Consider the following 15,377-nt stretch of genomic DNA (forward strand, 5'->3'; position numbering starts at 1 on the left):
CTATTTTACCACAATTTATGCGAAACGTTTGAACAATACGCGGTTTTTTATTTTAATATAAAAGTCCTCCCATTCTATATTTATTAATTATATTAAAAAAAATCGACCGGTATGCTGTTTTAGAAGAACATAAAATAAGATAAGCACATAAAGGGATAGTTCACCCAAACATTAAAATTATCTCATAATTTAATTACTTTCATCCCAGATTTGTATGACTTTCTTCTGCAAAACACAAACGAAGATTTTTGGAAGAATATTTCAGCTCTGCAAGTGCATGTTGGCCAGACATTTCAAGCTCCAAAAAAAAAAAAAACATAAAGACATAAAGGTAGCATAAAAATTATCCACACGACTCCAGTGGTTTAATATGTCTTATTTGTCTTTTGAAGTGATGCAATCACTTTGGGTGAGAAACAGATCAATATTTCAATCCTTCTTCTTTTTTCGTTTTTTCTTCTTTTTTTTTTTCATTTTCATTTTCAGAGCTGAAATATTGTTTTATAAAGCTTTGTTTTGTGTTCAGGAGAAGATAGAAAGTCAAACACTGGAAAGGCATGAGGATGAGTAAATGATGAGATCATTTAAACTATCCCTCTAAACAATATATTTATGCCTTTTGGAATGAGAACAAAAATTCATATATAGATATATTTAGCGTATAAAACGATCGAATGGCATGCTGTTTATGTTAGAAGAACATAATATAAGACAAGAAAATAATGCTGGGTATTAAATGTGGTTAAATAAAATCTATGCTTTTATGAGGAATTGAGTTACAAATGTCTAGCTTCCTATTTACCAAACCTGTCTACTTTTTGGAGCGTACCATTATATACAAAGGGGAGGTTGTATGATTCTCATAATACTTATCTTTTCAAAACTCATTTGTGATGTACGTAAAATGTTCTGAAATATTTTATATGTACTTTTATATATTTTTAATAATTAATATCGGAGTCTTTCATCAATAAGTTTTTTTAATGTAAATAACAAATTGCATTACTCCCTCTTATGCTTACCGATTTACAATGTTCCATATGCGAGCTAAACATGCGTGGGTCCGCAGCGGTTGTCACATAAAAATGACCCCTGTGCAACCTTTGCAGCTGCTGAAACATCCTCGTATAGTTTTACATCGGCTAAACATTACAAAGGTCAGTATGCGTTTCTCTTGTATTAAATCGGTAACGTGTGTAAATTGTAATAGTATATGACAAGTTAAGAGCACATATGCAATTGTGGCTACAGATAGCAATGATTAAATGTCCTTCTAGCAAAAACAACTGATTTGACAAATGAGTCTCTTTGGCAGAGGCGCATGAAACGAAATTAAAGATTTATTTTTAAAATTCTTTATAAGCAGTGACAGTCTTTCATGAATGATATTAACTTTATTTATATATTAACAAGTATTTTTATGATGACACTGTATTTACCCACTTGCTAGCTGTGGTGAGATAATATTATAATGTTTTATGTAAAAGTACCAGCATTACAAAGACACTGTGTGGTTAGCAGGGTGCTTAAGTGCTTTTTTTCTTAGGTATAAATAGTCTCCTAAGTGGCAGAACATCTGTCAACCAACCCTATTTCAGAGATGCCAGCAGGTGTATCTTGGCCAAGATACCTAAGAATGTTTGCTGCCAGTGTGTTGTCAATGTTTGCTGGAGCACAGGCTGTTCATCAGTATTACCGTCCAGATTTGGTAATTGTCCAGATCAAGTATTGTGCATTTCAATTCCATTCATAGATGTTTATTTGTCAAATGTTTCTTCATCAATCAATGTGTACATCATAATCGATGTTCCTCTTGCATGTTAGACCATTCCCGAGGTCCCACCAAAGCCTGGAGAACTGCGAACAGAACTTCTTGGTTTGAGAGCAAGACAGACAGACTCAGAGAATCAATGACCCATTTGGGATTACTGTATATATGCACAATGGTGTTAAATGTGTCAGATATATTTTTCCCAAAGCCTGTGTAAAATTATAAAATAAATTCTTGTTTATACTGTGAATAAAGTTATTTGTACTTGTTCTTGTTCTTTGTCTTCGTTATCATGTAAAACACTTCATAGTTTGAGACTGTTAGTTAGAAGATTTTAGTTAATCTGAAATGGAAATAAATAAATGCTGATCTTTCTGTTAAAAATGACTGCCTAATTATTTTGTGTCATTTGCAGTTTTGTGGAAGAAGCTAATAACTGTTTTTATGCCTTAATGATTTAACTTAAAAGGTAAAAAGTTATAGAATTAGTTCAAAAAAATCCATCATAATTGTAAATATACTGTACATGTATATTTATGGGAGGATGTTAAGACATTAATCATGCAATTCATAAAAAACAGTTACTTAAATACACCTGTACTGTACTATGGTAGACGTTTTTTTAAATTATAGTTCAAAGTTACTTGTATATATATATTTTTTTGGCCTTAGTGTAACAATCCAAATACATTCAGATACTTTTATTATTATTAATATTATTTATAAAAGTAAAGTTGAATTACAAGCTGAAATTCTTAAAATATTTTATGTTTGCTTAAGTGGTTCGGAATAATCTTTGATGATTATTTCATTAAACAATAAGCAGTGAAAAAAATAAATAATGTGGTGTAACTAATGTTCAGTTTGCAATTCTGTAGTCATATGATTAAAACTAAACAAAAACCTGTAGACCCTCATGACTTTGTGTGAAGTAAAAAAAATACAAAATAATGTATTTTAATATAAAGGTGCATTTTGTTCCAGTCAAATGGATTAACCCCAAGAAAACTTGTTAATATTCTTGACTCAAAAATTCACGATATTAAATTAAACTTTTTTTAATTGAATTTTTACGTTGTCTTTATTCATGTGTATTCAATGGGCAAGTAAAGTATGTAATACCTTTTACACGATGGTTACACTACTTTACATTTTTAATGTAATTAATCAATTTGTAGTTGAACATGCTATAAAGTCTTTTTCAAAAATGTATGACACCAACATGGACTCAAAGGAAAAACTTGACACATGTGTTTTAAACTAAATTTGTAAAACATTTGTCATTTTTTATTCGTCAATTACCCATATATCAAGATGGGACCTTTATTATGAAAATGACATGTGAAGACGGAAGCCTGTATGCTGTTTTGTACACTGTCCAGCGCTTGCCTGTCATTCTGAAGGCAGCTCTGGTACGGTACAGAAATGCCGACCATGTTCTTGTCCCTTTTAAACCTTGTCCGAAATAAGGATAGCTTTTTGAGTCTAATAACACACTTTAAGCATCTGCACACTAGAAGCAGGACATGGTCTGTAAACAGCAGCACGCCGTGGATGATTCGCTCAAGGGGACAGGTATTTGGTCCCGTGTCCCGGAGGCAGGTCCCTGTGGAGCAACTGACAGCAGCGAACATGTGCACCGGCTCCTGTAGTGAAGAAGACAAGACCAGCTGGCTCTGGTCCGTTTACAATGAAACCAAAAAGCAAACACAAGGTTAGTTTTAGTATATGTCAATTGTCAAAGGTGACCAAAGAGTATATTTTTTGTATAATGTAAATGGCAATGCATAGGAAGATTAAGCAAATGTTATAATGGGTATAATCACTGAAGTGAGATCTCTACAGAAAGAGTGAAAAACAGATTAAACAAGCCTAATATTGGTTTGCTCCAGTCTGGTCTGGTTGGCTGGTTTTAGAGGGGCCTTGGACACTTTTCAGCTGGTCAGGCTGGAAGACCAGATAGCTCAGCTTAAAGGTATTTTACCCAGAAATGAAAATTCTCTCATCATTTATTTTATTTCTTCTGCTGGACACAAACGAAGATTAAAAAAAAACTCTGTTGGTCCTCACAATGCAAGTGAACGGTGGCCAGAACATTGAAGTTCCAAAAAGCATATAAAGGCAGCATAAAAGTAATCCATACGATTCCAGTGGTTAAATCCAGATCTTCAGAGGTGTGGGTCAGAAACTTATAATATTTAAGACCCTCTTTTTTCCTATAAATTATTCTCCCTGCCCAGTAGGTTTGATATGCAAGAAGAATGTGAATCAGCAAAAACAAAGAAGAAGAAGGTGGGAGTGAAAGTCAAAGTGGAGATTTATAGGAAAAAATGACTTAAATATTGGTCTGTTTCTCACCCACACCATCATATCACATCGGAAGACATGGATTTAACAACTGGAGTCTTATGGATTACTTTTATGCTGCCTTTATGTGCTTTTTGGACCTTCAAAGTCACCCTTAGGTATACTATTTAAAGGTCATCATGATTGGAAATCATGTTGATATATGAATATAGTACAGTTATGTACTTGCAAAATGACTTAATACCTATTTGCAGAGCAACTCATGACTTTTCAAAAATCTTCACATATAAGTTCTGTTTATAAAGGTGTTTTTCTCTTTTATTGCATTTTTAGCCAACAAAATTTAGACGTGAATGGTCAATTATTTATTTACATGCAAGTTTTTTCCTCCACAGATTTAATCCCTGTCATATCAAACAACTTTGTGAACCCTGACACCATCTTTGCTAATAATGAGATGAGTCTGCAGGACATAGAGATATATGGGTTTGACTATGACTACACATTGGCTTTTTACTCCAGTCACCTACACACCCTGATTTTCAGCATCGCCCGGGACATCCTCATCCAGGAGCACAGGGTGAGAACTGTAGATTTATTCTTAAATTAATAATTTTTATACAAATCATTGCTAAATCATAAATATTACACTATTATTATACCACAGGTATAGTCTCAAATGTATAGAAATAAATATGTGCATATTAGTCATAAGTCAGCTGTGCAAAAATATCTATGATGGTGTAATTACTGTACATTGCATTTAACAAGAAATGCATGTGTACAAACCGCTTTAAAGCAACTGAACAACTCTGAGATTTATTATCAGATTGTCCCATTGCTCTTGCACAAATAACATATTCAGTTACTAATGTATGTGTACATGCATTTGATTACTAATACATAGTGCTCATGTACTAACAAACATGGTCATTACATAGGTATTTAGCACATGTGCAACAAAACCTGTTGTCAGTTGGACAACAAGTACAGTTTTAAAGAAATACAGAGTCGATACTTTCAGCAAAATCTTCTCTCTTTTCTGTCCTCATCAGTATCCAGAGGGACTGAGGGAGTATGAGTACATCCCTAATTTTGTAATTCGTGGTCTGCACTATGATGTTCAAAAGGTACTTGACAATTTCTGCTTCAAATGCATCAGTCATGCCATTTTTTTCGGAGGTTTAGCTAATTTTTACAGTCTTTCCTAATCTCATCTGGAACCAGGCCTTACTGATGAAGATTGACGCCTTTCATTATATCCAGTTGGGTACAGTATACAGGTAGTGTGCATATTTACTATAACATCCAGGTCATACATTACTTCTCTAAAGAGTCTTGTTTGGTATAGTGTCATGTTGCCATTGCTCACTTTCATGTGAATGTTTCCATAGAGGTCTTAATCCTGTGCCAGATAAGGAGGTCATTGCTATGTACGAGGGCTCCCACGTACCCCTCGAGATCATGAGTGACTTCTACGGCAAGGTCTGTTGTCTGGTCTATCGTCTAACATTTTTAACAGATCTTTGTAAAGAGACCTACAGTTTGACACCAGTTGTGAAGCTTCTATATTGCATTTTTCTCATTTAATATTTTTTTAAATTACAAATTACAAGCATAACAATATGAGTGAAAAGTTGCATTGAAATTGTGATGTGAACAATATCCTAATGTGTCTCTCTTAATCTCTCGCTGCATACAGAGTTCTCATGGTCACACCATGAAGCAGTTCATGGATATATTCTCCCTGCCAGAAATGACACTACTCTCCTGTGTTAATGACTACTTCATGAAGCACAATATCGACTATGAACCTGTTCATCTTTATAAAGACGTCAAGGTATATTTTCAAGACAAAGCTTTCATTCATCTGAACTTACCATGTATCATACTAGGAAACGCCAGTAACACTTTACAATAACGTTGCATACTGAGATTATTTTATAATAATACATTTTATTTGTATAGCATCTTTCATACATCAAGTGTGGCTCAATTGCATCACATATCAGAAATTTAAAGTCAAAGGAAGTGAATGTTTGGCCTGCACTGAGAAAAATTGTATTATCAAAATATTAATAAATACCATCTTGACCAACACAAAATAGGTATTGTTTTAAAGCTTAGACGCTGTACTTTCAAAGGCATGTAGGCATTATGACCACAACTAAACAAGTGCTTTGAAATTTGCTGACAAATCTGAAGTGTTCCATTTCGATAATTTATTTATCATTTTGCACTGTACATATTATTATAATCGGGAAAAAAATCAAACTGATCAAATAGCAATGTGTCATATGTCGTTGGAAAGCTCTCAAAGAGTAGAATACAACCAGCCCATTTGTTTTACAGAAAATATATAGTGAGTAATAGCTTAGTACATGTTTTTGACATACGTGTTATAAGTTGTTGCTTATAAGCTGCGTTTTCGGATGTAACTTAACAAAAAATGAACAGAACAAAAAATAGCACAATATGATAAAAACCCATTCGCTCTCCTGAATCAAACTGCTTCATCGGACATGTAGTACATTGTCCATCATCATGGAATGCTAAACCACTCGTATTAGGATTCAGATTGTTGCAATCATAGATGGAAGTCATTCAAATATGGGCAGAGAGGATCATTCACCATAAATATAATTTAAATTTACCGGTAATTTTGGGAGCACTTAATAAATAGGTTTCATTATGAATCATGAAAAACTTTTTTTTACAGCATTTATTAATCAATGTTAGTTAATAAAAGTACAATTGTTCATCTTACATTAGCTAATGTAAACTAACACAACTTTTGATTTTAAAAATGTATTAGTATATGTTTAACTAACAGTAAGTTTATTAGTTCATGTTAACTACAGTAATGTTGTTAAATAATGTGAACAAATGGAACCTTTTTGTAAAGTGTTACTGTAATGTAACTGTGTGGATCATAAACATATAACTGCAGCATTTAACTTGTAAAAGTGTGTCAAAGGGCACTTTAAAAAAAAAATGGTATCGGTATCGACTGATCTTAGTGTTAAAAAACCGCGTTGGCCTCAAATTTTCTGATCGGTGCACCACTAGTTTTATATGTTTGGAGAGGCTTTTAGATACTTGGAGACATTTTTGGACATTAGGATAAATCATTTTTGTAATGCTTTAACTTTTGATTGATATGTCGTGTTATAACACAATTTTACTTAGTTACAGGTGACATAACTTGGAACAAAACAAAAGCAGTTTTTAAGAGCTACCTTGTTTACACCCTGAAATATATCATTTAAAATAAGAAAAATAAATAAATAAATGTAACATTTAAAGTAATTTAATTAGCTAATGTGTTATGAACTAACAATTAACCATTTTTTTCTTTTCTTTATTACAAAAGCCAAGATTAAAAAATCATGTCAAATATGATTATTAATTGTTACTTCATGATACCTAAAGCATTAACCAATGTTAACATATAGACCCTTATTGTAGTGATAAGTGTTATCGCCATGATTCTTGTTTCCAAGGAGACATAATACTGTAATTTTAGGGTACTGCTGATGTCAGAACCTTCTAAATTCCCTCCCTTAGCACATATTTTCAGGTTTGGATAAATATGGCTCCTGAAGTTTATATTTAAGTTTGTCGTGAGCAGCATTGAAAGCAACAGTCTAATTTTAGAAGGAATGTTTGGAAGCACCCTCTGCCTCAATTGCTTGGAGAGAAGCGCCATTATAGATGGGTTTATATCTTGTAACGGGACTACAGATATGTGAAAAAGACGCACACTTGTCTTGCTCTTGCGTTCAGTTACAACCATCATTAGGAAATGACAAGTGCTAAAGGAGAGCTCCATACACTGTCCCTAGAAAGATCAGTGTCCCCAGATAAAATTAAGGAGAGCTTTCACAGGAGGTGACTGACATCAGGCCCTTGTGTGTTATTTCACTGAAGAACATTGATGTGAATTCTGTGCTTTGATATTATGCATTTGGTTTGTTTCTCCGCTCTCAGGAAGCCATAGGAGACGTCCACGTCAAAGGAATGATGTATCGAGCAGTAGAGGCTGATATTGGTAAGATTTTATTTCTTCTTTCTAGTTCTTATACCTGTTCCTGCATGTGTCAATCAGCATCCAGAAATAGAACTATCTGTTTTAATTGTAAAAAATATTAATTTTGTCGTCATCAGTAAAAAAGACACAATAGAGATGTTCTCGTGACACCCTGTTTTCTTTTTTCTGCAGAGAAGTACATCTGTTACGCTGAACAGACACATGCTGTTTTACAGAAGCTCTCTAAGAATGGAAAGAAGATGTTTTTGATTACCAACAGCCCATTTGATTTTGTGTGGGTGCAACTGAAACTAATTTGAGAATCAAAATAACCACATTTGTACTTCTCAATTATAGACTGATATTACTTGAAATGGACCTTCTCACTAGACACTCAAAACAAAGCCATTGTGACTAACTGCTTTTTGTGTAATGCTCGCCATGATGACTGTTTATAATGTCTTTTGATTTCCTTATTGTAGAGATCGAGGTATGAACTACATAGTTGGAAAAGACTGGCGGGACCTGTTTGATGTTGTCATAGTGCAGGCTGACAAGCCGGGCTTTTTCAACGACAGGAGGAAGTAAGTTCCGAAAACCACGGTAACGCCCTGTCAGTCCGCTGGCTATGAACAGTGAATTAATCATACAAATGTCAATAAGTGTTTACGGCCTATTTACGACATAATTATTGTCTTCTGTATAGATTATTTTTAAATGATAACAAATGACCTTCATGAAAGTATTAAAAGTCAACATGAAGTCAACGCCTTAATATGTGTTCATGGTCTTGTGCACACTTAATCAATCAGTGCACGTTATTTCAATGAAAACAATGCTTGTCTTCAAAATCTTTTTTCGTATTTGCTCCACCTCTGAAACATCTTTCCTTTTGGGATGACATCACCTAGGCTGAGTGGGCGGGGATCATAATGCTAACCAATAGCCAAATAGCTCTTGAAGCATTGTTGTAAGCTACTTTTCTAGGACTATTCTTAAATCTTGTCAATGTCCCACATGCTCTCGAGGTATAAAAATCCAATCATTTCGCAATATGATTTGTTATGGTTTTGTCTTGTTTTTGATTTGTTTTGTTTTTTGGTCATTGTTTTTTCCCCCCTGAGTATTCTGTTACATTACATAAGAAAAAGTGCTCTGCAAACACAGTTTCATGTTGACTTTAACCATACTAGCTTTTCTTTGAAAAAAAAACAAACAACAAAACAATAACATTATGCTGTTTTCTGGTTTCTAAAGGCCATTCAGGCGAGTTACTGATAGGGGCGTGTTATTATGGGACAGGATTCACCACCTTGAGAAAGGGCATATCTATAAACAGGTAAGATTTTATGCCCCAGTGCTTAACTGCAAGCTTTTTCTATTCAATATTAAAGATCAAGGAATGTGATCGGTTCAATTTGTCTGTTGCCAGGGAAACCTGTATGAGTTTTTGCGGCTTACAGGCTGGAGGGGCTCAAAAGTCTTGTACTTTGGAGATCACATTTATAGTGACCTTGCAGTAAGGATCATTTTTCTTCTATTTGAACTCAAACAATATTTTGCTGTCGAAGCTGTTTTGAGAAATGAGGCCCTTTTTTGCTTTGGTGCTTTGCTGTCTGAGTTGATCTGTTGTGATGTGAATATTTATTTGATATGTGTCTTGCAAAAGAGTGGTAGGTTTTGGCTTATTACAAAATGCAATTTACAAGTCTACAATCAAATGTGTCTCAACAGGGCCTATACAGATATTACAGACCATGATTTGGCTACTCAATGATTTTGAAGGCATTGTTTTGGGTACATTATTTTAAAAACAATTATGTAATGAAATTTATGTAATATATGATGTCTCTACACATAGGACCTCACACTGAAACATGGTTGGAGAACAGGAGCTATCATTCCTGAGTTACGAAAGGAGATAAAAATCATGAACACTGAGGAATATGTCCACACTATGACCTGGCTGCAGGCCCTGACCGGGCTGTTGGAACAAATGCAGGTCAGACCACCAGGGGGCGTGCTTAAGGAAAACAAGAGTTTAAAGTCAACATGCACAGAAAATGCAAACCCATTTACTTGCGTAATCTGATGGATTTTAGAAAGTAAATGGGCTACATTTTTATTTCATGTTGACATTATTGCTATTATACATTATATCTCCCAGTTCAGTATAATGCAAATACCCGATTAACCTCTTGAAATTGATATGATTATTCATATTAGTGTGTTTGTCTTCAGTTTTCTTGTGGTCAAAGCATTTGTCCACTCACTTTAATACAAAGCAGGACCAGTTATCAGTTTTTACCCTCCACAGTTTGACAGTGCCTGCACAATCTTCCCTAGTTTAATGAAGTTGTGTATCTGTCTTTATCTGGCAGGTGCACAGAGATCCTGTGTCACAAACAGTGACTCAGCAATGGATCAATGAAAGGGAGGAAATGAGGTAACGAATGTTTAGACTTAAACTTATCACACGGACAAATACACACATTTGCTTTTATTATAGAGAAACATGACATTTAAAATCATTAATTGATTATTCTTTCTTTTACCGATATATAGATGACATAGAGTAAATGAAAAACAAAATTTTAAAGGGATAACTCAACCCAAAAATTATAATTCTGTCTTCATGTTCTCACCTTTATATTGTTTGGCTTTCTTTCTTCTGTGGAACACAAAAGGAGATGTTTGGCAGAAAGTTCAGACTGCTTTTTTCCTCCTTTTGTGTTCCTGGAAGAAAAAAAGTAATGGGTTTGCAACAACATGAGGGTGAGTATGAGTGAACTATTTCTTTAACTACTTTTAATAGTTGTCCACAAATTGTCCTTGCTGTAACCCACATGATGTAGTTGAGATATCCGGTCCTTGTTTTGGCAGGTTACGGACTAAAGACATCTTCAACGCCCAGTTTGGGAGTATTTTCCGTACGTACCACAACCCAACCTACTTCTCGCGTCGTCTCTCACGGTTTGCAGACATCTATATGCCCTCCCTCAGCTGTCTGCTGAACTATGACTTCCAGCACACATTCTACCCTAGACGCACCCCCCTGCAACACGAGTCGCCCATCTGGCCAGAGCAAACCAGCCTCGGAGCAATAAACATCCCCTTCCAGAGCCACAGGACAAAGTCTGGATCAGAGTAGAGAGACTTAACGGGACAGTTCACCCAAAAATCATAATTTATTCACTATTATGTCATTCCAAACCCACATGACATTCTGTCTCAGTCACTGTCCCCCTTCATAGTATGGATAAAGGATGCAATAAATGAGAATGTTGGCTGTCATTCTGCCATTCTGCCATTCTACCCAACATAAAATGGGTTTGGAACTACATAATGATGAGTAAATAATGACAGAATATTCATTTTGTGTTGAACTATCCTTTTAACTGTCAGATGCTGTATATTGTGTGAACCACAGAATAGCATCAGTAGATAGACATCAGATATCAAACTCAGAGTCTATTATCAACGGTCTCGAGTGGTATGCTTTATGTGGTAGTGGGAAATTGGTTTAGGCACTAACTACGTTGCTCAGAAATATGTTTAATATCTCCATTATGTTATATTTTATTATTATGAGGTAAGTGCTTCACTTTGTACATTACTCATACAGTTGGACAAAATTGGCAAATCACAGTTCAAAGGGGCAGTTCACCCAAAAATGTCACTTCAAACAGATAATCCTGGTAGAGCCAATGTTGCTTTGTTGTGCTGGTCAGGATGGGATAGATGAAAATATTTTAAAGGGGTCATGACATGCCTTTTTTTAATTATTATTATTATTTTAATAATTTTCATGAGATATACTTATAAGATAAGTCAAGTTTTTAGTTTTTTTTTTTGCACAAAAACAGTCATATATTTGACTGTCAGAAGCACTCTGTTTTGGTGCTGCTTTTCCTTTAAGACCTGATAATAAACACCCATTGTTCTGATTGGCTCTCTGCTCTCTTGCCATTGAGTTATGGATGTGATTGAGCCGTTTACATGCACACCAATATGCTGATAACGCTCAAAAATCAAGAAATCTGTGTTCACATGACACTTGAAATAAGCACATAATTCTCTACTTTTGAAATCAAGCCGTGAAGAGGCATGTGGTCAATTCGCACGCACATTGGATGAGCCGATAAGAACACCGGGTAAGGGGTTTACATGACATGCGAAATTGGCGTAATGGGAAAAACCTACCCTTGTTGATTGTGTTATTCATAAGCGTGGTTTATTTTGTTTACATGACCGCACGCATTGTCAGCTTATTAAGAATAATCAGTGTAGGAACACGCTCGTTGAAGGTGAAGTAGTTTTTATAGTACAATGACCTCTTAATATGTGAAAAGATCAAGGAAAATTTTATTCCTCATGTCATGACCCCTTTAACAAAGAAAATAATTACTCACTTCACTTTTAAGAATCAGATTAAACTCTGCTGGGACACACAGGTATGGAATTGAACTGTCAATACTTTTATTTTTATATTTGATGTTCTCTTGATACCATGTCACAGTTGGGATGAACTGACCGTATATGGACAAGAGAGATTTGACAATTGTTTTAGCTGTTTAAGAGAATGTGCCTCATACACAGTAGTTTAGATTAGGCTATTTATAGTTTTTATTTGTAATTGAAGTAGTTTGGCTTTCATCATTGGCCTTCATAAGTCCACCTCCATTATCTTTATATGAAGAATAAGGGAGTGAATACTTGAAGTCACACATGTCAGACTGCTTTTCTTGAGTACTTGCTGAAGAGCAAAAAATGAAGTTACCTCTGATCTAACCTTTGACCTTTACACAAATAGAAGTAATAGGTTTCTGATTTCTGGGACAACTAGAAGAGATTTCAGATTGCTGAAAGAGAAGGATCTATTAGAATCAAAGGGGAAACTCAGGAAGACTAGCAGGCACTATATACAGTATATATCTTGAAAGGATAATAGAAAGCAATTTCAGTGTTCAATGTTTTAAAGGCCTTACATACTGTGTTTTTGCAATGTATTATAATAATGTGTTTTATCGTGGGTAGACATTGTATGACAGTTCAGATGCTACAGTTGTAGAATAATATAGTTTCTGTACAATCATGTAACTCTTAAAGTGAATAAGCAGCATATTGTACTACTTTTTTATTTTACATGATGGCCTTTTGGGCATTAATACCTGCATGGAAAATAATATATATTTTTTACTTTTATTATTTTAATTTAACTACATTGAACACGGTATTATATGAACATTTTCATCATAATGTAAATATGTCATAATTGGATGTATCTTCCTTTATTGAAGTTTGCACAACAGTTTTCTGTCTGTTTATAGTGAATGGGAATGACCTTTTTTTTGTGCAACTTTTTTTTTACTGCTTATTTGAAGAGTATTTGTGATGTTTATTACAAATTCAATCAAATTCCTTCTTTGTCTCTGCTCTGCTGTTTTGTAATAGTTTGGTATGTGCTATTAGTGAGAACTGAAATATAACATCCAATCCTAGATGGTATGTCAAAGTACCTTTTTGCCAAGGCCGATTTTATTAATAAGATGATTTATTAGGTAAAACAAAGTAATTTGACAAATAATATGATGGCCTGATCAACTCAAACAAAACCCTGCCTTTTGACTTCAGGGTTGCCAGACTTCAAACTCAATCATAGAGAGCGTCACTTCTACAGATATGGCTATGATGGTTCGACCTACAATTTTCCCATGTGTTGGCTACAGCATATTTTTGTACCTCATGTTTATAAACACATTACTTTCTGTGTTTAATAACTCCTTAGTGATCGCCTAATGCTTAAAAATAAGCATTTTCTCAATGCGATGAATGTCATCATTCTCATCAGATCTTATGATTGCCACCATCGGCTCTGCGATTGTCACATCACAAATTATGAAGGATCCTTTTTTTTTTAGGTCACGCATTCTGTGTTTTTCAGGGTTTCGCTGTGAACTTCTTTGCTGAGTAATTATTTAACTTTTCATTTGTTTTATGAAAATTATTGTCATCAGTTTCATTAATTGTATTGACTCTTGATTGACTCTTGTAAAATTTAAACTGCCTTTAAACTATAAGAATAATTAAAAAAAATGCAGTTTGTTTAAAAATACTTTGTCTTATTTATACTGTAGACTACTGTTATGTAGGCAAAGTGAAAAACATCTTGTAGACAACCGTTAAATGTCTTCTCCCCAGACCCGGTGTCTCTGTGGACTCACACTACTGGCATATGAGCGATACAACATTGTCTGCAAACCCATGACAGGCTTCAAGCTGAACATCCGCAGGAGCTGACTGGATCTTGTATTTGTCTGGCTCTATTGCCTCTTCTGGGCCGTCCTACCTTTGCTGGGCTGGAGCTCATATGGGCCAGAGGGTGTCCAGACGTCCTGCACTCTAGACTGGGAGGAAAGGTCCTGGAGCAACTACGGTTACCTTCAAGCATTCTTTAATCTTCTACACCCTTTCCTGCTTCATCCTACCCACTGCTGTCACTGTATACTGCTACAGTAAAGTACTTATCTCCATGAAGACTGTATGGAGACTTTTGATTATGCTGATGCTATAAAGCAATTACCATATTAGTGAGGTTCAGCTTGTGTGCTAAAGTTTATTTGTTTAAATTCAAATAACTTATTCATTCCTTCCTTTCTTCCTTCCTTCTTTTTTTCCTTTTCCTCCCTTCCTTCTTTGTTTCTTTCCTTTTCCTTCCTTCCTTCTTTCTTTTCTTTTTTCCTTTTCCTTCCTCCCTCCCTTCCTTCTTTCTTTCTTTTCTTTTTTCCTTTTCCTTCTGCCCTTCCTTTCTTGATTCTTGACATGTTCCATCCTATCTTTCTTTCTTTCTTTTTCCCTTCTATCCTCCCTTCCTTTCTTAATTCTTATTTTCCCTTTTCCTTCCTCCCTTCCTTCTTGTTTTCTTTTTTCCTTTTCCTTCCACCCTTCCTTTCTTGATTCTTGATATGTTCCATTCGTTTGTTCTTTCTTTCTTTCCTTCTTGATATGTTTCACCCTTCCTTTTTTGTTTCTTTTTTCATTTTCATTTCTTTCTTTTTTAATTTCTTTCTTTCTTGATACATTCCATCCTTTCTTTGGTTCTTCCTTTCTTTGTATCCTTCTTTCTTTCTTGTTTCTTTTTTCCTTCTCTCCTCCCTTTTTTTACTTTACTTTTTCCCCTTTTCCTTCCTTCCTTGATTCTTGATATGTTCCTTTCTTTTTATTGCCTTCTTTTTCTTTCTTGATACATTCTATTCTTTCTTCCTTCCT

General features: G+C 34.7%; 2 protein-coding genes and 1 pseudogene across 2 annotated transcripts; all 3 read left to right on the forward strand.

Moving 5' to 3' along the window:
• Positions 1–1,042: 1,042 nt before the first annotated feature.
• Positions 1,043–2,155, forward strand: LOC127638618 (protein brawnin). The gene is made up of 3 exons (XM_052120213.1): positions 1,043–1,157; positions 1,547–1,708; positions 1,825–2,155. The coding sequence occupies exons 2-3, from the start codon at positions 1,601–1,603 to the stop codon at positions 1,912–1,914; spliced, it is 198 nt and encodes a 65-aa protein (XP_051976173.1). The 5' UTR covers positions 1,043–1,157; positions 1,547–1,600; the 3' UTR covers positions 1,915–2,155.
• Positions 2,156–3,196: 1,041 nt separating this feature from the next.
• LOC127638368 (5'-nucleotidase domain-containing protein 3-like) lies at positions 3,197–14,171 on the forward strand. The gene is made up of 14 exons (XM_052119858.1): positions 3,197–3,485; positions 4,474–4,658; positions 5,134–5,208; positions 5,306–5,361; positions 5,473–5,563; positions 5,781–5,918; positions 8,069–8,129; positions 8,301–8,403; positions 8,591–8,692; positions 9,366–9,447; positions 9,541–9,627; positions 9,970–10,110; positions 10,490–10,554; positions 10,992–14,171. Exons 1-14 carry the CDS (start codon positions 3,197–3,199, stop codon positions 11,257–11,259), a joined length of 1,743 nt encoding a protein of 580 aa, XP_051975818.1. The 3' UTR covers positions 11,260–14,171.
• Positions 12,356–14,682, forward strand: LOC127638044 (vertebrate ancient opsin-like; annotated as a pseudogene).
• Positions 14,683–15,377: the final 695 nt, after the last annotated feature.

The sequence above is a fragment of the Xyrauchen texanus genome, chromosome 46 (genome assembly GCF_025860055.1).
Source record: "Xyrauchen texanus isolate HMW12.3.18 chromosome 46, RBS_HiC_50CHRs, whole genome shotgun sequence".
Classification (NCBI taxonomy): Eukaryota; Metazoa; Chordata; class Actinopteri; order Cypriniformes; family Catostomidae; genus Xyrauchen; species Xyrauchen texanus.

What these genes read in the sequence shown, in the direction of transcription:
- LOC127638618 (XM_052120213.1), top strand. Translation starts at nt 1,601, where the DNA reads ATGCCAGCAGGTGTATCTTGGCCAAGATACCTAAGAATGTTTGCTGCC. An exon ending in AGTATTACCGTCCAGATTTG is followed by an intron (nt 1,709 to 1,824) that starts GTAATTGTCCAG and finishes CTTGCATGTTAG; the next exon opens with ACCATTCCCGAGGTCCCACC.
- LOC127638368 (XM_052119858.1), top strand. Translation starts at nt 3,197, where the DNA reads ATGCCGACCATGTTCTTGTCCCTTTTAAACCTTGTCCGAAATAAGGAT. An exon ending in CAGTTGGGTACAGTATACAG is followed by an intron (nt 5,362 to 5,472) that starts GTAGTGTGCATA and finishes ATGTTTCCATAG; the next exon opens with AGGTCTTAATCCTGTGCCAG. An exon ending in GGCTGTTGGAACAAATGCAG is followed by an intron (nt 10,111 to 10,489) that starts GTCAGACCACCA and finishes TTTATCTGGCAG; the next exon opens with GTGCACAGAGATCCTGTGTC.